Here is a 23,661-nt window from a genome sequence, read left to right as displayed (position 1 = left end):
AGTTCCTGCCTCGTTGGGAGCAAGGAGGCAGCTCCTGTTTGGAGGCCTGTTCTGTGTGAAGCCCAGGGCTACAGAGCAGGCCCAGCCTGAAAGAAGCTGTTCTCTTAAACCTGCTCGCTGAATCACAGCGACTAGCTTGTCATGTTGCTGCCCTCGCTCATCCCCAGGTGTGATCGGTGTCGGTGGATCCAGCCATCTCTGCATCTCCCAAGGATGCCTGACCCTGTGCCGTGCTGTCCAGCCCGTGCAGCCTGCTTGCCTTGCTCCAGGGTAGCTGTAGGCTCATGGAAAGCAGGAGCTCTAATTCACTGTGAGATATGACCCTGAGACTGACTCCTAGAGCAGGTAGAGTTAAACATTTCTGAAGCTGCCTATGGGCATGCCCCTTACCAGAGCCTGGCAGGGGCCCCATTCCTGTTACTGAATCCAACAGGGAGCATCATCCAAGTTGATGCACAGAGGGAATAAGTCAGGAAGCTGAACTGCAGCCTGGCTAAACCGCGAGCATGACTGGGACCTGACCTGTCTCCTGCAAAGTGCCTAAAGGCGTGAGTGCGAGCTAGGGGGAAGGGACTGCCTGGAAGCAAGCAGAGCTTGTTCGTCTTAACACATACCAGGGTGGGAGCTGTAAACCTCTCTTGCTGCCCCTCTCAAAGGTCACTGCTCACAGTGAATGACAACATGCTGCCTCCAGCTCTGTCCCCAGTCCTGAACGCCAAAGAGCATGTGCAGCTTTCAGAAGATGCTCTGAACTTGCAGGTTAGACATGTAGAACTGTTATAGGTGCAACACAAACACTATCACGGTGTCTGTGGTGGGATTTCAGTGGGGATTAGGTGTTTATGCTGAACTGGCGGGAAAAGGATGCATGTCTGGGCTCCCTGAGCAGCCCCGTGTTCACGAATGTCATCATCCTGTGTCTGAGCTGTGATCTTCCTTCCACCTGTGACCCAGAATACAAAACCTCAGGAGTGCCAGTGAAAACTGTCCCACTTTTTACAGTCTACCAGAGTGTCTGCATTGGTTTTAGGGTGATTTCAAGATGTGTATAGACTACCCAACTCAGTCTCAGCTATTGTAAACTCCCAAATGCATTAGACTTGCCTGTAAAATGTCCTCTGGACTCCAGACCCTGGTGCTCCCAGGACAGACAGGTAGATGGAAAGTAGAACGTGGACCCTAAATGAAAACTGCTTGTGACAGCTGTGTCCTTCTTCCTTCCAACTTCCAAGAACATTCTTGTCCTTTACAAAGGGGAACAGCTTGCTCGCTCTGAGCTGGCCACTGAATCTCCCTCCTTGTGGGGGAAACTAAGGCTGGCATTAAGTGTACCTTCAAAATGACAGTTCAAGAACTGCTCTTAATGAATTTGACCTCCAGTACTTGGTGTTAGAACTGGTATTACCAAATATTAAGGCACAGTAATGGCGGAGTGTGACCAAATCTAATCCAGCCAAATGGTAGTTCCCCCTGAGTGCATTTTTGGAGCCTGGTGTTTCTGATTCTTCCTGCAGCCTGAGGCCCCAGGTGTACTGTGAAATACCACAAAATGGCAGCAGAGCCCAGCAGAGAAAGGTCTGAAGTACTTGTGTGCTGCTGGGCTGGTTGCTAGCTCCTAGGACAGAGATGGGGCTTTGGGGTATTTGTTTTGCCTTTATACAGCACTTAGCATGCCAAGATCCTCATCTAAGACTGGAAATCCTGAGTGCTGTGACCTCAGTTATAGCTGTGTCACCTTTTGAGTGCTGCTCCCTCTTTTTCGGTTTTGCTTTCTCATTCTATACATTTTTAAGCATAGCACAGAGGTACAGAAAAGCCCAAAGGCAGTGGGGTTGCGCTGTCAGCTACCAGTTTGGGGAGGTGTTAGACATGCAACACTGGAATAAGCATTTGGGGAGAGGCAGCCAAGAGAGATTTCCTTCTGGCTGAGCTCTCCTATTGGAGTTTGGAAAGTGCTGTACCCTTTGTGCCGTGTTTTGCTCTTACCATCTCCAGGCTGGTCTGGAACATACGTGTCTGCCAGCAGGCAGGTGGGGACACCACGTTGAACAGCATCACTCTGAAAAACTGGCTGATGTCCTTCTGGACATCGGCAGCAACCTTAATGCTGCCCCTGTTGAAACAGTGCTGGGGACGTCAGTAGAGAGAAGATGATTCCTTGAGCCCAGAAAGAGGCTTTGGCTCGGTGAGTGTTTCTACTTGCGTTCCCTAAATTGTGACGACATAGTTGAGCCCAGCGGTGCTATGCAACTGTCACTGTCTGCTAGATGCATAAAGAGCAGCTCATCAGAGCCAGCTCTTGGCTCGGACTTGGGGAGTATCTGCACTGTCTGTACTGAGGTTTTCTTACTGCCGATCAGCGATGCCGGAGCTATGCAGAGAAGAAAGCAGCACAGACAGGGGAGCCCTTCCCTTGCGTCCTTTCTATGCCAGTGTTCCCATCACTGGTGAGATGTCTGCAGTTGGACCAGTAGTGGGCAAGAGAGTAAATCAGTTCTTGTGGCCCTCTCTGCTTGCCTGCCAGCAGAAGAAAGTGGTTGTGGCATTGAGTTGTAGGCCTGAGAATTTCTCCTTCTCCAATTCATCTTCTAGGAGCATGTAACAGGCAAAAATATTAAGAGTTTCGGAGGAACTAGCATATTGTTAGCATTTTGTCTTGGCTGGCCTGCCTACCTCTCCCCTAGGCTTCCCCCTGGGACCTAAAGGGATTTGCCATGATCCATCCTGGCCATCTAATAAGTCTTCACAGAGAGAAGACAATTTGCAGTATCAGGCTGCCGTTTTGAAAGCGCTTCACTTGCTGCTGTGCCCGTTTCCTGTAGCTGACGGGCCATTTCATGGCTTGTACTGGTTGAGCAAATAGACTTCAGATTTGGAATAGCTCTCCTCTTTCTCCTCTGCAGCTCTCTTCCTGGCGGTTCAATAGTACTGAATTATTACAGATTACAACTCTCATTATGTTTCTCTACAATATTATACTGCTAGAGGAACTGGAGAAAATCCAGTGATGCTTCCAATAGGAAGGCTGATATTGGGGGCCTGTCTTGCAGCAGAGGCTTGAAGCAAGGAATAGCAGTGTGCCAGGAAATGCCTGTACTCATCTGCTGGTTGCTTTTGGATAAGAAAAGACATTTTGCCCTTGAAAGCTTCCCTACAAGGCAGCTTCAAACCCTGCCTTGCTGATGGTGCTGTACTAATACAAGCAGCGGGGAGAATGTCCCCCTCCAGAACCTGAGAAAGGGGCAGCCAAAGTGATGGGCTGGAGAGAGGAGTTGAATTCTGTCATAAAATGAACCCCCAAATATTTTTTTCCCTAGGCACTTAGAAGAAAATGTGTCACTTCTTGTAGACATCTTTGTCAGGGAAAAGCATGGAGTTACCTTGTGAGAGAGCCTGTCTGGAACTTGATATGTCTCAGATGTGTATTGAGAGGGAAATGAAAAGACTGTGCTATGAAGTGGAAGGGGATAATGAATTTAATCTAATAGGTTGTGTCCTGGGAATGAGAGCTGGGGGAGCGGAGGAGGGGAATGTGGTGCTTCACTGGTAGTAATAGGAAATACCACCTGAACTCACTTTCCCAGGGGGAACCAGAAGGGTCTATTCTTCAGGTGTCCCCAAGAAAATGGAACCAGGCAAACAAGTGACCTGAAGCTGAGGAGAGATCCCAGGAAATGTGAGCAGTGCCCAGCTGATCCACAGCCTGAGCTTTGCTTTCCCCTTCAGTGATCCTGCTGAACCAAATAGCCTGGGACTCTTAACCTGTTTATGATCATGACAAATGCAGTAGAGGAACAGTAAATCCTAATAACGTCACTGAAATGTCTGAACTGGATCCTGCATGAGCAAACCTTCATCAGCAGCCTCTCTATCTAGAAGGTAGGTGGGTGGCAGTTTGCTACTGCACCAAGTCTAGACATCTTAAGGGATGCTGGTGTCCCTCGTGGGCTCCCTGAGCTCAGCTAGAGCTGAAGAGCTGAGGCTGCGCTTAGGACCTCGTTTCAGGGAATTTGAACAGGACTTGTCTGATGGGCCAGGCCCCAAGGAGCTTTTGGAGGTGTGTGAAAACGCAGAGCCAAACCGAGGCCTCTGCATAGATCCTGGAGTCCAGCTTTGTGAGCTAAGGATGAATTTCTAGGTTTTTCCTGGATCATGCCAAAAAAAAAAGGGAAGAAGGGTGCAAGTTCATGGATAGCTTTAAGACCAGTGTAGTGAAAACTGGCACTGGATCTTGAGTTGCATGAATTTTCAACATAAGCCTGGCAGTCAGGAGGCTTGGATCGCGTGCTTAGCTCAGCTTTCTGCCCAGAAGTTTTCAGGTGAGTCATAGGACGTCTCCCTGTCTTACTCCTTGACATGAAAATGGTTAAGCTGTGCTGTTCCTGTCCCTGCTGTTGGTTAATCTGTCAAGTGCTGTGGTGAATACTGTGAAGAATCGCCCTTTGCAATGCAGAATAATTTCAATGACCGGGTCAGGCTGAGAGGGGACACACGGTCCCACCAGGACAGTCTGGTAACACTGACGGGGAGAAAAGAACAGATGGCTGTGTTGATAAGGGCAAAGGAAGTGGGAGCTTGGGCCTGGAGGAAGAGGAGGGCTAATGGTGAGACGGAAGAAACAGTCCTGGTGGGAAGGATCCTTGTGTGGAAGTTTGCAGACAAGGAGGAAGAAAGAGCCTTTTCTTGGAGAGAGGATGCCTCATGTCCCGTGGGGAAGAGCACGAGGCCCTCGCCTGAGGGGATGGGCAGAGGGGGCAGACAGGTATTTAGTAGGAGATACCCACGTGTGGGGTGAGGAGGTGCCTGCAGCTGCTCCCCCACGGCTTTGGCCCTTGGGTGCTCTGACCTACTCAGAGCAGGTGGAGGTGGCCAAGGTCATGCCCTGGGGAGGACACCTCCAAAATGCAGAAGAGGCTGCAGTCCGGGTTCTGCTTTGACTGCAGGGGGAAACTGTGGGGTGGCGCGAGGCAGCTGGGCGGTGGCGTGTGCAGGTTGTGCAGGGAGCTGCTGAGTCACCGAGGGAGCTGCTGAGTCACCGAGGGAGCTGCTGAGTCACCACAAGCAGCCCTGCTCCTGCCGCTGGGGCTGCTCAGGGCTGCCTGCATGCTGAGGCTTTGCAGCGTGCGGGAAGGTGCCTTCCGTTTTCAGGAAACTGGAGCTTGTGTCACTGGCCAGGCAAGGCAGTTTAATCCTTAAAACTCGTCCAGGTTGGGTTAGCAGACGCTTGGCCGTTCAGCTTCATCCCCTGCCACAGACGCGCTCCCCAATCTGAGCTGCTATTTAAAGAAATTCCACATCTGGTCCTTTATGTTGGAACAGATAACCTTGGATGTGATTTTTAGCAACAAAGGGCTGGTGCTTTGCAGTGGTCTGGTCAGGAGATTAAAATTGCCTCCAGGAATATTCCATGAACCCTGGGGGCCCACCTGCCATCTCTCTAAGTCCCTGGCAGAGGGGAGAGGCAGAGATAGGCGAATACTTCGTTCCAACCTTTGTACTCTTTCTGAGCAGGTCATGCAGCAGGCTTGTAAGCAAGTGGCATTGAGGTTTTTCTACTTATTCAAGCCCTGGGCAGGGAGAAATGCAGGCAGCAAAGAGCTGCTGAGAAAGGGACGACCCAGCCAGGGGTTCCTGGAAGCAGGGACTTCCTCTCTACCTTGGCAGGTTGCTGTTTCTCAAGCTAGTGATCTCTGTGCCAGCCCTCGTGAGCAGGAAGCGTTTCAAGCTCAGCTTAAAACAAGCAGCTTCCCTCATGCACGTTCACACTGAACTTCTCTTTCTGTAATTGTAATTCTCTGTTACCGTTCCCAGCCGTCTGGCCTGAAATATGTGCCCTCTGCCCTGTGGAGGGATGCGCTGCTGCCCCGTCCTGCCACGTGGGCTGTAGAAGAGGAGCACAAGGAATTTGTAAGAGATCCTCCTTGGTGTGGGAGAGACCTCAAAAGCAAGCATAGCTCAGCTGGCTCCTAGCTGGCTCTTCCCAGAGCCTGGCTGGAGGAGGGTATTAAAGGTGCAGTGTTAGATCTGTGGTTCACAAATGCAGAGCTGATCGTAGGAAAGTGTTGCCCTCTGGCTCAGATCGGAGCAGTCCCCTAGCTGCTCTGACTGGACGTGGGGCACATCCTTGGCTTTGCTCTCAGCCTCCCTCTTGCGCAGGCTAGAGCAGGGAGCCAGCCTGGCCTAGGAGCTCATGGAGGTTCCCTCCTGTCCCGGCTCCCAGAGCTTGCAGGGGAGCCCGTCTTTTCTGGTACTGACAGGTTGATTTGAGTGTGTCCATCTTAATTACTGCACTTGTCCCACCGGTGGCTGCTGGGTTTCGTTCAGGGGCTTACCCAGCTCTGTGACCTTGGTGGCACTGTGCCCATGGTGGTGGCTCTGCCTTTGACCTTGCTGGTGACATGCAGAGAGCAGCGCAAAGCTCTCGTCCCGCCAACCAGACGGGACCCTGGGACTGAAGGGTCCTGGCAAAAGGATGGGTGATGGTGGGGGAAGTCGCCAGCTCCCTGTGTCACCCTGGATAGGATTCCTGTTTTCTGTTTTGGTTTTCTTTCTCCTGAAAAGGGAGAAACCCTCTTTGAGTGTCTTGAGAGGATCAGGAGGCGCCGTGTCTGTGTCATACACATAAAAACCCAGGGAGATTCATTAACCAGGTCAGCAGTTTTTTGTATATAGTCCTGAACTTTGTCAGAAAATCATTCTTTGTCCCTGTTAAATACATGGCCTTGCAGCTTCAGACGTTGTCCCTCTCTCTGTAGCCAAAGTAGGGGTTTGCTCTGGCCTCGGTTTCACAGATGTCAGAGCTTTCTGACCCGACTGGGGCTCTGTGACCCTGCTGGAGCCCCCATGCTTGGCCCAAGTCACCTGTGTGTTGCTATAGACAAAATGCTGCAGTCGGCTGCTCCTGGGTGGTTATGATTGGAGCCCCCCATCAGCCTGTGTCTGACTTACAGGCTGTGGGGCAGAAAGGGTAAAAGGAGATCCGATCCCTGTGCTTTTTCCCCATATCTGGTGGGAAATGGCTCTTCCAGGCGTGTGGCTGCCACAAACAGAAGCACGGATTGGTGCAGCAGGCGCCCGCGCAGCTGATGGAGCCCGTGGACAGGCTCTGGTGCCTGGAGCGCGCGGCAGCCGCGACGCTCGTGCTGCAGCTCTCCTTCCCAGGGAGGCTCTTGGGCTCCAGACTCTCTCTCTTGCAGCCAGCTGGAGACCCAGACGGAGAAAGGGCCTGGCCTGGATGGGAGCTGTTGGCTGCACCTGAGGTCTCCAGGCCCACTGGGAGCACATGGGGCTGCACCGTGGCCCTGCTGGGGAAGCCGCCCAGGGCCGGGGTGGGGGACAGGCTGCCCAAGGCCTGATAAGGTGACAGCTTTGCCTGGAAGGCCGCCTGGGAGCCTCGAGGAAACCCTCCCCCAGCTCCTTATCACAGCGGTGCTCGATGGCAGCGCCTCCGGGCTGCCCTGCTGCCCCGTCCCCCCCCCCCGCGGCCTCGTCCCTGCCCCGGCATCAGGCCAGGGCGCTTGGGGTGGCCTGGCCGGTTTTCCCGCCTGCCTCGCTGCCTTGCGGAGCTTGTGGCCTTGCCCTGAGGACGGCGGCAGGGCTGTGGCGTGAGGGGGTGACTCAGGCAGGAGGAAGGGGTGAATCACAGGGAGTGAGTCAGCGGGAGGCCAGAGGCAGGTGCCATCCCAGGACCCGGCTCAAGGGGAGCCCCGGGCCTTGCAGAGGCTGCGCAGCAGAGGGAACAACCCGGGATCCCAGGGATGCAGCTCGGCCACGTGCGGCCTGGGCCAGTGCCAGACCTGCCCTCTGCTCCCGCCTGCTCCCGCCTTCAGCGCTCAGCCGGCCTGGGGGCTGTGGTGGTGAGACTGGAGACAGGCTCTGTGAGGGGGTGACCAGGTAGCCCAGCCTCCCTGCACGGGGTGAATCCTTGTCCCCGGAGGCTGTGGGATGTGCAGGCAGCCCTGGGCAAATGGGGCAGGTCACTGCTCTGGTCACATCCTGTCCGCTAACCTTCCCCTGCACTCGGAGAGTGGGAGGAGGATGGGAAAACTAACGATGCCTGCTGGGACAGAGGAGGAGAAGTGGATAGTTTTGTACTGAGTGATCATGGCATGCAGGAAGAACCGGTATGGGAGGATGCACTGCAGGCTTGCGGGTGCAGGGGGATGCTGGCTCCAAAAGCCCTGCCGTGATACGTGAGGATGCTTGAGGGGCTCACGGAGGGCTCCTGCGCTTGACTGACTTGGTTTTGTCTTTCCTAGCTGGTCGCCAATGAGTTTGGCTCCTTCAGAAGGTGCTGCCCCTTGCTTCCTGGAGCCATATGGTGCCACTGCAGTAAAGCTAAAGCTCTGTGTATTTAGAGCCAAACCTCTTGGAGCAGGTACTTGGGATTCACCTTGGGTACAGGCTGACATGGGCACGCTGCAACAGGAACTGAAAACAAGATACTTGGTGTCTCTGGCAAGCAGCGCTGTGGATCCAGTTCTGAAATCAAAACAGCCCGCTCTGATTTTTCAGTGTTGTGGCAAGTTGTGTCTGAAAGGTCTGTAGGACTCTGCTGCGCAGGCCCTGCTCTCCTCCCTGGCCATGCGCTTGGCCGGGAGGGATGGAGATTAAGAGGCTCCCGTGCTCCTCGGAGCTGCCCTGGGGCCGGGGGCTGCCCCGAGCTGTGGCAGCCTCGCGTGCTGCAGCGCGCTCTGCTTGCAGGTGCCCAGGGGAGAGCAGGGCGGCCTTGCTGGCCGTGGTGCTTGCCTGCCTGTGGGAGGCTCCGTGCTGGGCTGGGATGTGGTGGAGTCCCTGAGCCGAGCCTGGCAGAGGGGCTTCCCTGTGCCACAGCGACGGCTCCCTCTTCCCTGTCAGTTGCTTTCCCAGGCACAGCCTATGAGTTTGGTTCTTGCAGATTCCCCTCTGCTGCTGCTCCAAGGGGACAGGGTGAACTGAGGGCGAGGATCAGAGTCATAGAACCCTTAAGGTTGGAAGGGACCTCCAGAGATCATCTACTCCAATTCCCCTGCACACGCAGGGTCACCCAGAGCATGGGGCTGCGTACAAGCGGGTTTGGAAGATCTACAGAGAAGGAGACTCCACAGCCTCTCTGGGCAGCCTATTCCAGTGCTCTGTTACCCTCAGTGTCAAGAAATTTTTCCTTAAGTTCCTGTGCCTGCTCCCTTGAAAGAGTTTGCCTCTTAGCATCTCCACGGGGCTGGATGAAGCCAGCCTGGCTGAGAGCTCCTCCAAGGAATGGATGTTGCAGGAGAGATGCTTTTCCCCACGCTGGGTCTGCATCCGCACCTTGCCGCTAGGTCAGCATGTGGCCGTTGCACAGATCTTCCCACCCCTTCCCTGAAATGTCCATCCTCATCCCGGCTCGCCGGGGGCTGCGTCCCCAAGGTGACACCTCTCCCACTGAGCTGTGGCTGCCACCGAGGCCTGCACGGACCCAAAGCTGCCAGGTCCAGTGTGTGACTAATTGCAGACTAACACATTTCTCTCCCTTTTCATCCTTCCCCACCCTGAAGCTGGATGGGTGTCAGTGGGAGGAGGCTTGGGGCTCCCCAGGGTGAGTCAGATGGGGGAAATGAGAGAGCTCAGCTGAGGGGCTGCGGGTCGGAGCAAAGAAGCAGGGGCTGAGAGCAGTGGGGCTGGGCAGGGCATGGCAAAGCACAGGGATCTCCTTGCAGCTGCCCCGTGGGGATTTGGAGAGAAGCTGGAACAAGGCTCTTCTGGGAAGTGTCCAGGGACAGAATATTAGGCAATGGCACAAGATGCATCAAGAGAGATTCCTGTCAGATTTTAGGAAAAAAAAATATTTCTCTTGAGGGCAGTCAAATTGTAGAGCAGACCCAGACAAGGAGACCAACCTTTGCCTTTGGAGGCTTTCTGCCCTTGGTGGTGCTAGGTCTTGAGCAACCTGCTCAAGTTCAGCCTTGCTTGGAGCAGGGCTGGACAGGGACCCCATGAGGTCCCCTCCTGCCTGTGTCATCCCACAGACCTGCTCTTCTCAGGGAAGCTGGCGGTGTCGCAGCTCAGGCTCTGCTGGACCGTCCCGCCTGCAGGTGAGCAGAGACCTCGGGGCGGGGTTTCTGTTAATGCCCTTTGCTGCGTCCTGGCACAGCAGGAACCAGCCCTTCTCGTGGGTCTGTCTCTCAGCGGTGTTGGAGGCAGCAGGATTGCCCACCGCATTGCTCTGCATCCTTCTCTCCGGAGCACCGGGCTGTTTTTGTGTTTCTTGCTTAGTTCTTCACTATGTGCAGGGTCTGCACAGTCTGGCTCTGGCACAGGGCAGGGAGCCCCGCTCGGCCGGGGCTGTGAGCCCCAGGGGCTGCCCGTGCCACAGGGAGGCTGCAGCGGCCCCGGCCCTCCAGGTGGGAGATCTCCGGGTTCCTTTTCCCTGGGGAGCCCCTATGGTGTCCAGAGGCAGCGGGGATTGGAGGGGAAGGTACCAGCCGTCCTTCCAAAGGCTCCGGCTGCCTGGCCATCCCAAGCAGATAGGGAGCAGATGGAGGCTGAGAGGAGCCCAGAGGACAGTCTGGAAAGAATTACGTGCTCCCAGTACTTTCTGTTGCTTTGCCAGCCTTTTATTCTCATGGCTGCTCTTTTCTTGATCCTGTCCTTCTGCAGGGCTGGCTGCTGGCAGCCTCGTCAGCCTTGTCTGCAGAAACAGCTCCGTTCTGCAACTTACTGAGCCGCCTAACTTGGACCATAGCTTCTAATGCTCCAGAAGCCTGTGTCTGGTGTATAACCGTGAAATGTTTTTTAGTGCTTGCCTCGTCCCCCTATGCCAGGGTAACAAATTGGAGCAAAAGGGGTTGCACATGGCTGCATTGCCCGGGCACAGTGACCTGCAGCAGCAGCGCGAGCATCCCCATCCGGCAGAAACTGGAAGGATGTCCCCGACATTCAGACCCCCAAGACACTTCTAGGTGGGTTTGCACTATTGGGAGGTTCCCACAGGCCTGTGTTTGTCTGCAGATCCCTTGTCGAGTGGCCCGTCTAGGCCTGTCCCTTGGGCTTGCTGGTGCTGGGCTGCCCGGGGTCACAGAGCTCCGTTTGCTCCGTTCCCCGGCTGCACCTCCTCGCAGGCCCTTGTTGCTCAACCCTGCCCTGGGCGCTGTTGCGTTGCTTGGGTATCCCTCTTACAACACTCGAGAGCAGCAGGGTCTGATGGGCTGAGCCAAGAGGCCCCTGAGGTCCGTCCCGTGTGCACGGATAGATCGCTGCATGGCCTGGGAGCAGCTGATTCCTTGGAAAGCTGTGAGGGCTATGTGGGATAGAGTCACCTCGTTTTGTGCAGGAAGGTTGTCTGGGGATGCGGCTGTGGCTTGATCCCAGCCCTGATCCTGCCGTTTCCGCGGGGACGGAGGATGCCGATACGTCGGCACGGGCTGCGCCGCGTGGTCCATGCGGGCTGTGCCTCCCTGAGAGCCCCAGGGCAGCTCTCCTGGGGCCCCCCTCTCGCATGGGACACTTCATCTGCCAGCAGTGCGAGTATTCGGGTGGCAGTGGTGACAGCCGATCCTGCTGCCCCAGCAGCCCTCTGCCCTCTCCCTTCCTCTGGGCTTGCCGAAAGGGCAGCCCTTGCCCTCGTCTGACAAGGTGCGGGATGTTGAACTGAGCATGGAAATTTCTCTGTGATAACCCTTTGCAGTCAAGCAAGTACAGAGCCCAAATACCTCTTGGGTGTCCCCGCTTTGGCTAGACTTGAGACTTTCTAAGTCTCATCTGAAAGGGGCAAATCAGGGGGCTGGATGTGTGTGTGTATAGGGCACCTCTTCCCCTCTGTGCCATGCCAACGTCTAGCACAGGCAATGGACAAGACGCTGAACGTCGCCCCTGCAGCTGCAGCCTTATCTGCAAGCTGCAGCTTGGAGGTGCTGCACGAAGGCCCGAGCACCTCCCTCGGAGGGCCATTGCGGTGAGGGGGAAGTATATTGCAAGCAGGGCCCTTCCCACGGCGCCCGCTGCTGCGCAATCCCTGCACGGGAAGGGGCCCCGCAATCCCTGCACCCGTCTCAGCACGGCTCCCCCTTGTACCGCTCAGCTTTGAGACCCGTGTCTCCAGCTGCTTCAGGTACCGCAGCCTCCCTGCGACTGTCCCTGTTGCTCTGCATTGCTCCTGGGGCTGCTTAGGGGGCATGGGAAGAAGGATGTTCCTGTTGCCGTCCTGCATGGGCATCGAGGGCTCCTCGGCGGGTCTGGTGAGTTGTGAGCAGAGAGGCTCGGGCCAGCAAGGATGGGATGGAGAAGATGAGGGCTGGTTAGAGCACTTGCTGCAGAGACCAGGAGGGGATGGAGCACAGGGCAAGGGCCTGTGGGGCTGCCTGTGCTCAGGGCAGGGCTGCAGGTGGTGGGCACAGGGGCTGGCATGGTGGCGAGGAACAGGGCACTGTAGGGACATCAAGCCACACTGCCCTGGCAAGTGTGTTGGGGAGCCGGTGGCCCGTGTGCCCGGCCGCAAGCAGTGTGGATCTTGGTGGGGAGACGGGGAGTGATTGTGTTGGCTCGGAAAGGCGAGGGGAAGGCGTAGGGTTGTGTAGGATGGGGGGAGCAGGAGGCAGGCGTTGATCTGGGGAGCAGGGCACGGGCGGCAGAGATGCTGTCGCCACCGGCCACTCAGGTTGTCCTGCCCTTGTCCCCCAGCGCTTTGGGCATCAGCTCCCTCGCGGGCCCCCCCTCTGCAGCCCTGTCACCCAGTGTGTCCTGCCCCTCCGTCAGCACCCTTGAGGCTTCCTGTGGCCATCCAGGGCCGGGGTGCGTGTCCACCTGACCTGGCAACTGCTAGCGCTGGAAAATATCCCCTGGTTCCAGCTGGCAGCGAGGCCTGGAACGGAGCAGCGGGTCTGTGTGGCCACTGGGGCTGCCTGGGCTGCTGCCTTCAGAGGTTGGCGGAAGGCTGAAGTGGAGCCCATGGAGCCCCTGTGTGGATGGGGGTCACCAGGACCTTGCTTTGGGCGCGGAGCAAGCGATGGTCTCCTTCCCGTGGGTGGCTCTTCCACAAGAGGTGGCTCTTCCACAAAGGGTGACCCTCCCACAAGGCCGATTGGACTGTGGCACCCCTGAAAGCAGCCTCCCGTGGGGCTCGCCATGCGGCGGTGGCCGCGCTGTCCCCTGGGGAGCGGTGGCACGCAGCGCTCGGCCCGAGGGCAAAGCTGCACTCCTCACCGCGAGCCCGCAGGAATTTTCCCCTTGTGGCCAGCTGTTGTCCTGGGCCTGCCTCGCGTCCTGTAGCTCTTCCCGCTCTGCCTTTCCTGGCCGAGGGGACCCGGGGTCGGCCCCGCTCCGGAGCGCCTTGGCGGGGTGAGTGGCCGCCTGCCCGGGCTGGCAGGGTGAGCGGTGATGCCGGAGCCCGGCAGCCTCCGCTCGGCTCCGCAGGGATCCTCTCGGGCAGCAGAGAGTTTTCCCCACCCCCAGCTCTGCCGCTGCCTCTTTGTTTTCTGGCAGAAGCCTCGGTGCCTTTTCAGCGGCGCGAGGCGCTGGGCGGGCGGCTGCGTGTGCCGGGCGCGCGCCCCGCGGCCGCCGGGGGCTCCTCTCCGCCGGCCGCCCCTGCGCCCGGCCGGGCTGCGGGGCTGCCGCCTGCCTCCGATCAAGCCCCTCTTCCCCCGCAGCGGCAGCCTTGTCCGCACCTTGCCACAAGTGCAGTAAGTTGGAGGGGAAGGGCTTGGGCTCTGCGCCGCGGGGCTCCCGCGCCGTTGCGGTGCCCAGCGGATACCTGGGACCGGAGCAGTGCGAAGGAATGGCGGGGGCGGGAAGGGGGCGACGGCTGCGGCTCGGGATGCGGCAGTGCCTGCGGATTGCGCCGTGCCTGCGGATTGCGCCGTGCTTGCCTCTCGGTGTATTTGATCTCTCGACTTCCAGCGGGGACTGAATTCCTGTGCTAGATTCTGGGCTCGGCTCTCGTGAAAGGATCCAATTATTTCAGAGCTTTGAGCATCTCCATTTGCTGCCCATATTTGCAGCACCCGGGTCTGTGTTGGCTGGAATTCCGAGTGATTAACGTGACTGTGACATCCCTCCTAGGGGTGTTATCTTTGCTCGCTGTCCCCCACCGCCCCCCTCTTCCTCCTCCAGCGGCGAGCGAGACAGACAGGCAGGCAGAGACAAAGGTCTGTCCTCAACCTGCGCCGTGCTCCCCACAAGCGGCTGCTGCGAGCGACCCGATCCGGCCGCCCAGATCCCGCACTTCCCGAGACTCCTGCCTGAGGGCTCCGCTGAGGTTTGGGCTGGGCAGGCAGGGGCTGCTCCCGCTGCTCCGGCCGCCTTTCCCGCTTGGATGGCACCGCTCGGGGGGCGGCTGGTGGGACGCGCGGGGAGCCCCGCGCAGGTGGCTGTTGTGTGCAGAGGGGCCGCTGCCACCCGCGAGCCATTGTCAGCGCCGGGGCTCGCCCCGAGGTGCGCGCGGGGCCGCGGGCTCAGCCGGGGCGCCGCCGGGCACCCTTGTATTGTGCTGCCCGGCTCGGGCCCCGCAGGGCTGGCGTCGCCCCCAGCGAGGCCGAGGGGCCCTGGGGAGGAGGTGCGGCTCCCGCCGCGGTGCGGCCGCGCGCTGTCCCCTGCGGCGGGCTGCCTGCAGAGGGACGCGCGGGGTTCCCGTCTGCAGGGGCCCTCTCGGGTGCCTGTGGGGCTGGCAGCCTCCGGCCGGGCGCTCCCTCTCGCCCCGTCCTTCCCTTCTGGGCTGGGGCTTCCTCCCTGCTACCTGCACAGGCGTCGGCACAGAGCAAGGCTCTGCAGCTGCGTAAATCTGGGACAGCAGGAGAGCAGCACCTGCCTCTGCAGTGGGGCACTGATGTTCCCTCTCTCTGCATCATCTTTTTTCCCCCTCTCCCTGTTTCCACTGAGTGTGGGCTCCTTCCCCTTGACCTGAAGCTGGGGTTGGCGAGCCAGAGCCAGCTCCACTCCTTCCGGCTCTCCCTTGGGCACAGTTTGCTGCTGGAGCAGCAAACCTCCCTCCAGCAGTGCTCTGCCGGTTTGGCACCTGGGCTGGTGCTGTCAGCGCTTCCCATCCCTCGGGCTGTAGCGCTCCCGCAGGCTCCACGGAGGTCGTTCTGTGCTGGTAGCCCTGCCGCTGCTGCTGCCATCCCCTGGGCCTCACAGAAACTTTTCCTGCTTCCCGAGGGCTCTGCCTGTCCCATCCCTTGGCAGGGGCAGAATAGTCAGAAAGGCAACAGGTCCCTTTGCAGGTCGGAGCCCTCGGCTGCAGCCCGGCTGCCGCGTCGCCCGGCTGGGAGCCCTTCCTGCCACCCTGCCCTCTTGCTGCAGGTGGGAGCTGCAGTCTGATTATTCTGTGTCCTCCCTGATGTGCTGGTAGGAATGAGGCCAACAGGTCATTCAGGTCGCCAGCCCTCGGACCTGACTGGGTGGGTTGGGGTCTGGTAGCTCAGTGTCCGCAGTGTGCTGGAACATGAGTGTCCCTGTGCCAGCACCTAGGACTTGCTCCCTCCCCACTGCCCCTTTGGCTCTGGGGGCTTCCAGGCCCTTTCCCTGAGCCCAGCCGGGTGAGATGTGGAGAGCAGAGCTGTGGAGCTGGGTGCTGGAAGACCTTGGCCAAGAGACAGTGGCTGCCCGTGGCCCTAAGCCGTGGGTGTTCACCTGGTCCTACGGACCTCCCCACACAGGGGGCCAGGGGAAGCGTCTGTATGAATGGCTGCCCATGGAGCTTGAGCTGGGGCACTTGTGGTGCCACAGGACGGGTCACCCGGCTGTGCGTGCACTCAGGGAGCTCGTGTGTCGCGTCCGGGTCCTGGCGGATCCCCAGCGATGCCCTGTCCCTGGCACCGCTGGCCGTGGCTCTCGGGTTGCTCTGCTCTCGGGGACTGGCTGCAAGTGCCTATTAATTACAGATGCCACTGGAAGCCTAATGAAAGACTAGCCAGGGTCAGCGCCAGCGCTGCAGCGAGCACTGCCGGTGCCCTGCTGGGCTAGGGCTCCAGCTGGAAAGACTCTAACCTGCAGAATTTGCAGTACCAGGGTGCCAGAATGGGGGACATCTGGGTGTTTGGTGTTTCTGAGCATCTCTTCATGGATTTTGCTCACCTATCTGGCCCAGCTGCTTCTGTTCTGGTGCTGTGCCCTGGAGATTTGGCTGGTTGGGAAATGGGGCATGAACTTCTCTTATCTGGGTGCTGATCTGCACCCTGCTCGGAGGACAGTGGCTCTGGGGGACACAGATCCCGCAGCGCCTGATGCGGGGGGTGGTGGGACGTGACCTTCATGTGGAGCTTGAGTGGTGCCTGCGCGTGGTGGGGATACGTGAGGCCAGGGCTGCCTCCAGGACAGCACCTGCACTCGGGACAGCCAGCTGGACCCACAGCAGCTGGGAGGAGAGGTGGGGAGTGTGTGGGCCCAGCCACAGGCAGCGCTGCCCCCTTTACCCCCCGTTCCTCTACCCTCAGCCTCATTAGGGGTAGAGGTTCCTCAGGGCTTGTGCTCGCTGTGGAGGCCTCGTGTCACGGGTTGCTCCCAGGCTCACTCCTCTCCTTGGCCTCCCCTAGGCATCAAGGCACAGTGCTGGTGGATTATGACCGCAGGGGAGCTGTGGCCGTGCCCAGGAAGCCACATTGAATCTACACATCCCCTTCGAGCATCAAGGGCAGCTGTGAGCAGGTGAGTGCTGTGCGCATGAAAGGGCTGCTGTCTCTGCTCTGGGGGAAGCTGGTGGGGAGCCCTTGTGGCTCAGGGCTGGCAGATTCCTGGGTTCTGCCTTCCTGACAGACATTTCTTACTAGGGGATGGAAATTGCAAGCTCTTGTATGCAGGGCCACAAAGTGGTGGGTGCTGTGGGCAAAAGGGCTGGGAGGTGGACATGAGACCTGTAGCCTGGGGGTGCTGCTGATCTGCAGCATCTTGGAATGCACAAGCTGTGAAATAGTCACCACAAATAAGTAGGAATCTGCCTGGAAGCACAAGTTTTCATGAAGGTAAGCAAGCAAAAGGGATATAAAATACAAGAAAGCAACAAGAATTCACAGCTTAGCTTAAAGTGTTTGTGGTTTAAGCGGAAATCATGTTGATGATACTGCCTGAGATGGCCTGCAGATGGATGTCGTCTTTAGATTCGGGGGGTGGAGAGAGACTGAATGTGAGTACTGCTCTGCCTGAGTGACACCACAGGCAGGTGGTGCCCTCCTGCCTGCCCTGCTCTCCATGAGCTTCTGAGTTCCTGCAGCCCTGCTCTTCCTCCCTCCTTCCCCACCAGAGCCCCTGTGGAGACCGAAGAGCTGGAGAGGACAGTGCGGAGGTCTGGAGGCGCCCCGTGATGGTGGGAGCCTGTCCCCGGCAGCCAGGCCGCTTTTGGGGGGTGCCCGGCTGGCAGGTATCATCAGCTGCTTGTGCCAACAATTCTCCGCTGCAGGACGGGGAGCCCAGGCTGGAGCAGAGCGGGGTCCTGCTGCAGAGGGGTGAGTGCAGAGGCAGGACGGGCTGCAGTGCAGCACGTTGCCCCTTTCATCACTTGGCCCACCCTGAGTCCTTGGGCCCAACTGCCTCGGCCTGTCACCCTCCTATCCCCATCACTGTGGGGAGTAAAATACCCTGCAGCCTCAGTCCCTGGGGAGCCTGACCCACTTGAGGGTTGTTTTCGCTGTCACATACCTGCCCCTAAGGTTTTACGTGGGAGCAGGACAGAGCTCTGGGGTCAGGCTGAAGTCAGAGCTGCCAAACCTAGGCTCTTTATCAGGCTCTGGAGCTCCACAGCTTGGGGGGAATTTTTCTGCAGAGATCCCATCTTTTCGGGTCTTGTGGCTGTTCCAGTGTTTATCCAGGCTGGCTGAGGACCGGGATCTCGGGCTGATCTCCTTGCTCTTGCTCTGTGATTGCAGATGCTGTGTTGCAGCGCACTCCGTAGCAGAGGGTTCACCCGGACGTCCTGAGCAGGGTGGCTGCAGCTCCTACCCGCAGCCTCCTCACAGCCACCCCGCGCGCTTCACGTCCCTCCCCTGCTGCCGTATGGGCTGCTCTGACTCGGGCTCCGCTCGAGCTCCAGCCAAGTGAGGCTCCATGCGGCACATCCACGCGGAGACGGCCCTGCCCCCAGGGCGCAGCGCGGACTCTGACCTGTCCCGGCCGCGGGCAGAGGCGGCCTTGGAGCCTTCCTCGCAGCGCTGCGCTCGCCGCAGCATCCTCATGGGCTACAACGAGACAGAGATCAAGCGCCAGAAGGTTTACCAGGTCTCCATCTTCTCCCACCTCTCCAGCTCCTCCGAGGGCACGGAGCAACGGACAGGCGGCCGGGCAGCCATTAAGCGGGGATACCCCGAGCAGCGAACTCCGGAAGGGACGCGGGATCCCAAACGAACTCCCTGGGGCGGCGGGGGCGCCGAGGGCAGGCGGGATGGGGGGCCTGGGCAAGGTTCCCCGGATGATGACGATGCCTTTGAGGACGGCCTGCTGGTGGAGGAGCTGTCGCTGTGCGGCTCCGCGCAGCACTTCTCGCACAGCGGGCTGCGTGTGGTGGAGCACCGCTGCGAGGGCAGCCCGAGCCGCAGCCCCAAGGGCGCCACAGGGGACAGGTTGCCGGATGCCTCGGCCTCCTGGCCACAGCACGTTGCTTGCAGTACTTTGCACACGAGGGACAGTTGTCCCGACCTGCCAGGGCATCAGCCTGGAGACTGCGGGGAGAACGGGGAGCGGGCGAGTGGCCACAACCTACTTGAACTTGAATTGCACCATATTGCACAACCCCCCCAGGCAGACTCTGGTGGGAAGAGAGAGAAGGTGGGGGAGAGCCCTGCTAAGCCAGACAGCAGGACTGGCAGAGAGGGGGAGTTGCCAGTGACGGCCAACGGGTGCAAGGAGCCGCCAGCCGCTGAGCCAGTGCTCAGCCCCGAGCCGAGCAGCCGGAGCCCCTTGGAGAAGACGCCCTGCGGGAGCAGCCGGCTCGGCGGGAGCAGCTGCCCAGCCAAACGGAAGCTGCTGCCAGCTGGGGAGGCCGCGGCTGACTCCTGCTCCGAGGACGAGAGCCTGTCCGTGCCGGCGAGGAAGAAGAGGGCCCTGCCGTGCCACCCCGTGCCCACGGCGTGCCGCAGCACCGATGCCAAGGGTGCCCCTTTCTGGAACCACCTGCTGCCGGCGGCCAAGGTGAGCGTCACCCATGGAGTGCGGGCAGAGGCAGGGGTCGCCCGGCGCTCAGGGTTGAGCTTGTGGGCATGTGGCCAGCGTGGCCCAGCAGCCAGGCCTGTCCCAGTGCCACTGCATGGTGCCCAGTGCCAGGCAGCGACTGCTGGCCAGCCCTGAGGCAAGCACCCTGCGGGGTGCTTTGGACACGGGCAGTGCCCCCGACATGGCCCAGCACTGTCTCTGCCCAGGTGCCCTTTGGGGGGCTGCCCCCAGCCTGCCTGCCCCCCCGCACTGCCCTCCTGGAGCGGGGCCCTCCGGCAGCTTCCCCCAAGCCTCTAGCTTGGTCACGCCGGGCAGCTCCGTCATCCCTTTGTGTTGTGCAGCCCTTTGTGCGGCTTCCAGAAGGGAAAATCCCTGAAAAGGGGACACCCTGTGAAAGGAGGCAGCAGAGTGGCCCCAGCTGCAGCCCCCCAGAGTGGCTGCGGGCAGGGTGGGCGAGTGCAGCCCTGCGCCCCGCGGCGCTGCCATCAGCTCTGCATGAACCGCCTGGCGCTGGGGCTCGACCCAGACTGGCCGGGGAGCTTCCTGGTACGTGGCACCGTTCGCTGGGATGTGCCGGGGGCCCTTTCTGCATGTCCCTGCCAGCGCGAGGGCACCATTGCCTCCTCCCCTGTTTGCCCGAATGGGGGTAGCTGGGAGACCCGCTATGCAGCGTGGGGGGCAAGCGGCTGAGCGAGGCCTGGACATCAACACTCCCTTCCCCAGCGGAGCCCCTTGGTCAGGGTGAGGACCCGGCCTTGGGGGCAGGTGCTGGTTTGGCAGCTCCCTGTCCCAAGCAGGGACAGCTGGCATGGGCAGGGGCTGCACGTGGGAGCCCGGCTGATGCCCTGGGGCTGCTGTGGGGCTGGCACCTTGGGGAGGCCGCTGCCCTTGCTCTTGCTCTTGCTTCCCCGCAGAGCTCTGCAGATTGCACTGCGGTCGGGAGGAGGCTGAAGAGTGGGCTGCGCCTCAAATCGTGAGTGTCCCGGCACCCCGGGAGCCCTCCCCACCTTGGAGCAGGGCCCTGGGGGCAGCACGTGGTCCCTGGGGACACCGGGCTCCCAGCACCCTACAGCCCCTTGGGAGGGCCAGGGCTGAGGTAAATCCCTGTCCTTGCCCTGGCGCCTCCCTGCCATGAGACCCGTGTGGGGCGGAGGGGAGGTTCTGCTGCACCTTGTGGAGGGAGAAAGTCTGTTGAACCTGTTACAGAGAGAGGGGGACCCAGAGAGAGGGGCAGGGCCTGTTTGCCCGCTAAGGGCCCCATCCCTGGGGCCGCGGGGAGCATGGGGCTGCCTGCTCTCCGCTCCTGCACTGATGCTCTCCCTCTGCTCCAAGGCGGCATCTCCGCAGCAGCCTCCGGAGGACGACCCGCTCCTCCGCGGCCTCCTGGGCCACCACCACTGTCAGTCACGCTCTGCTGGGCAACTTTGAGGTAAGGGCTGCGACCCGGGCTGTGACCACACGTGTGGGAGGGAGCCCTGCGGGCAGGGGTCGGTTCTGTGCAGTGGCACCTGTCCCCAGCAGGACATCCCAGCCCTGAACTTGCCCCCCAGGGAGAGGGTTGCTGCTGACTGGTAGCACTAGGGTGCTCGCACTTGTTCTTGGCATTCAAGCATGGAGCCTGTCTCAGAAACAGGTGCCTCACAGGCAGTCCCGGGCGAGCCCAGAGCTGTGTGAGGACAGCCATGGGTGCTCCTGGGGGAAATGGGTGTTGAGGGGCAGGCCGCGTGTTTGGAGGTCTATAACTCTGTAACGCTTCCCTCCTGTCCCAGGAGTCTATCCTGAAGGGCCGCTTTGCACCGTCGGGAAGGATCGAGGGTTTCACCGCTGAGATCGGAGCCAGTGGCTCCTATTGTCCCCAACATGCCACCCTGCCCGTCGACGTCACCTACTTCGACATCTCCGAACACAGCGCGCCCTCGCCCTTCCTGGTATGCTCGTGAGGAAGGGCTGGGCCGGGGGGACACGGGCCAGGGCCATGTCCAGCACGGGGTGTCCTCTGCCATCACCTCTGGGTTGCCCCTTGTTCCTCCCTCTGGGCCACATGGAGACTGAGCTGAGCACCCTCTTGCAGCCTGTCCCCACTTGCCTTGTCCCACTGAGTGCTGGTGAGAGGGGCCCTGGGCCCCACATCAGCACCCGGGTAGGCTCCCTGGGAGCTGCTGCCCTCTCTCACGTGCTGTTTCTTTTGCCCAGGGAGTGATTGATTTGGAGGCCTTGGGAAAGAAGGGTTACAGTGTCCCCAAAGCTGGAACCATCCAAGTGGTGAGTCATCTCTCGGCCTCTGGTAGCACCATGCAGAGGTCTGGGTGGGTCCCGTTGCGTTGGAGCTGCTCTGTTTGGTTGTTCTGGTGGGACAGAAGCTCCGTGCAGAGCGTGTGTAGGTCCACCCGGAGAGCGCTCTGGAGGGAAGTGTGGGGTCCCCAGGGACAGGGGGATGAGGGGGGGATGCAGGGGGATGAGAGGCATAAGGATATTGAGGAGGGGCTGGAGTCTCCACAGCAGAGCAGGTGGGTGCCATGGGAATAAAATGGGAGCATGGGGGTAGAGCCCATGTCCTGGCCACTTCCTCATCTGACCTCCCCTCCAATCTCCGCTCCCAGACCTTATTTAACCCCAACAAGACTGTGGTGAAGATGTTCTTGGTGACGTACGACTTCCAGGACATGCCGGCCAACCACATGACCTTCCTGCGCCACCGCATCTTCCTGGTGCCCGTGGGGGAAGAGGAGGGGGCTGCCGTGACCTCCAACCACCCCCCAGGCGCTGGCCAACCCCGAAGGGTCCTCTGCTACCTGATGCACCTGAGGTAGGGCAGGCTGGGAGGGACAGACTGGGTCTGGGCTCGGTGCTGGGCTCCCAGGCCCCACTCCTTTGCATCCTTGTCACCTCCAAAAATAGTCCTGCTGCTGTCACGGGAGGATGGCCTGACTTGGTAGCCCTGGGCTATAGCAGGGAATGGTGGCCGTCTGCATTAGAAGGCTTGCAGAGAGATTGGAGATGCTGTCCTGCCCTGGGACAGTGGCCTCCCTCCCTCAGGAGGCGGGCAGAGTGGTAGCCACGTGGACTGAGCAGAAATAGGCAAGGGAGATGGTGGGAAGAAGCTTCCTGAGCTGGAGCTCTGCCCCCTGCCCTGCTCTGATCCCACCTCGTCCCTCTGAGGCCCCCATGTCCTTGCTTGCAAGGCTGAGGTTCCTCTGCTTTCCTCCCCGCGCAGGTTTCACAGCTCCAAGTCGGGGAAGATCTACCTTCATGACACCATCCGGCTGCTCTTCTCCCGCAAGTCCATCGAGGTCGACTCGGGGATCCCCTATGAACTGAAATCCTTCACGGAGATGCCAAGGAACCCTTGCTACTCGCCCTGGGTCTGAGCGCGGAGCCGCCTGACCTGCTGTGTGACCCAGAGCTGCTGGGGAGCATCCAGCCCCGTGCTTCAGAGTGAGACAAGAAGAGGGCCCGAGAGCGACACCGCCTTGGAGCATCGTCCTGCTCCCCTGGCCACGTCCTGCCCTGCGTCATGGACACGGGGCCCTGCCCTGGGGCAGGGCTGCGATTTCCAAGGGGGGTTGCCAGCAGAGGCTGAGGCCGGGGAGCAGTCCCTGTGCTCCAGGGCTGGGTCCTGCCCCTGCTGCTCCGAGCTCGCAGATGTGGCTGGGGAGGAGCAGGGTGTCGGGGCAAGGCTGCCTGGGCCAGGCACGGGGCTGGGGTGCGGGAAGTGCAGAAGGGTTCGTATTTATTAGTATTTATTGTTGCTGGGAGTGTGGAAGAGGCTGCGGCTGGGGATCAAAAGCCCTTTCCCCAGAGCTCCTGAGGGGTCCTGGCCTGGCGGGCACGGGATGATGTCCCCGCAGCGGGGCAGGCGCTGTGCAGCAGTGTGAGGCTGCTGGCTGTGGGGCAAGGCTGTGGGTCACCCCTGCTCTCTGTCCCTGAGTGGGGGGAGTGTCCCCGGCTGGGGGGCAGTGTTAAAAGCCGGGGGAGGCTGGGCCCTGCTCTGGGTGGCCTGGGCTGCCCTGTCCCCCCTTCAGGGCAGGCAGCTCCCAGGAAGCTGGGGCCGGGAGCGAGGTGGCTGGGGCTGTGACACGGAGACCTGGGACAATCCCTGGGAGAGCAGGGGCAGCTCTTCCACCAAGGGCGGCTGGAGGCTGTAAGAGAAAGGGGAGATCCCCCCCGGCTGTCCGTGTGCGTGCGGTGACTCCTGCTGCCCTTGCAGCTGCCAGGACCATCCTTGGGACAAGGACAGGCCCAGGGCAGGATGCAGGGCAGGCAGAGGAGGCCAGGCCGGGCTGGGGGAGTAGGGCCAAGAGGGAGAGCAGAGGGAGTCAAACCCTCTGTGTGGAGCTGGAGGTGTGAGGAGGGGAAGGGTTGGCAGAGAGGTGGCCAAGGAGCCTGTGGGCAGCGCGGGGCAGGGGCCGGGGCCCGTCCGCGGCGGAGCCGGGGGCAGCCCCAGCCCGGCTCCCGCCGAGGGCAGCGAGCGGGGCCGGCTCTGGGGCCGGGCCGGGCGGCCGCGCTCCTCGCACGTCGGTTCCCGTCTCAATAAACGCTGCTTTGACACCGAGCGCCGCCTCCGCGCCCGCCTCT

At 60.2% G+C, this 23,661-nt stretch overlaps 1 protein-coding gene across 2 annotated transcripts in view; it reads left to right on the top strand.

Moving 5' to 3' along the window:
* Window positions 1-22,717, top strand: part of FAM214B (family with sequence similarity 214 member B) — a 28,241-nt gene extending 5,524 nt beyond the window's left edge. The window contains exons 3-11 of one of the 2 annotated variants that reach the window (XM_026040245.1): window positions 16,482-16,593; window positions 17,186-17,387; window positions 17,808-19,065; window positions 20,001-20,059; window positions 20,419-20,515; window positions 20,856-21,014; window positions 21,280-21,348; window positions 21,687-21,892; window positions 22,301-22,717. In XM_026040245.1, coding sequence (XP_025896030.1) covers window positions 17,986-19,065; window positions 20,001-20,059; window positions 20,419-20,515; window positions 20,856-21,014; window positions 21,280-21,348; window positions 21,687-21,892; window positions 22,301-22,454 — 1,824 coding nt within the window. In that variant the 5' untranslated portion in view covers window positions 16,482-16,593; window positions 17,186-17,387; window positions 17,808-17,985 and the 3' untranslated portion in view covers window positions 22,455-22,717. Of the gene's footprint in view, window positions 1-16,481; window positions 16,594-17,006; window positions 17,069-17,185; window positions 17,388-17,807; window positions 19,066-20,000; window positions 20,060-20,418; window positions 20,516-20,855; window positions 21,015-21,279; window positions 21,349-21,686; window positions 21,893-22,300 lie in introns of those variants that run through there. The other variant, XM_026040254.1, reaches the window with a different exon arrangement.
* The last annotated feature ends 944 nt before the right edge of the window (window positions 22,718-23,661 follow it).

Source organism: Nothoprocta perdicaria, unplaced genomic scaffold, assembly GCF_003342845.1.
Source record: "Nothoprocta perdicaria isolate Ctin4 unplaced genomic scaffold, notPer1 scaffold_10, whole genome shotgun sequence".
Lineage (NCBI taxonomy): Eukaryota > Metazoa > Chordata > Aves > Tinamiformes > Tinamidae > Nothoprocta > Nothoprocta perdicaria.
The sequence above is the reverse complement of the archived record's forward strand: the minus strand, read 5'-3'. Positions and strand labels throughout refer to the sequence as shown.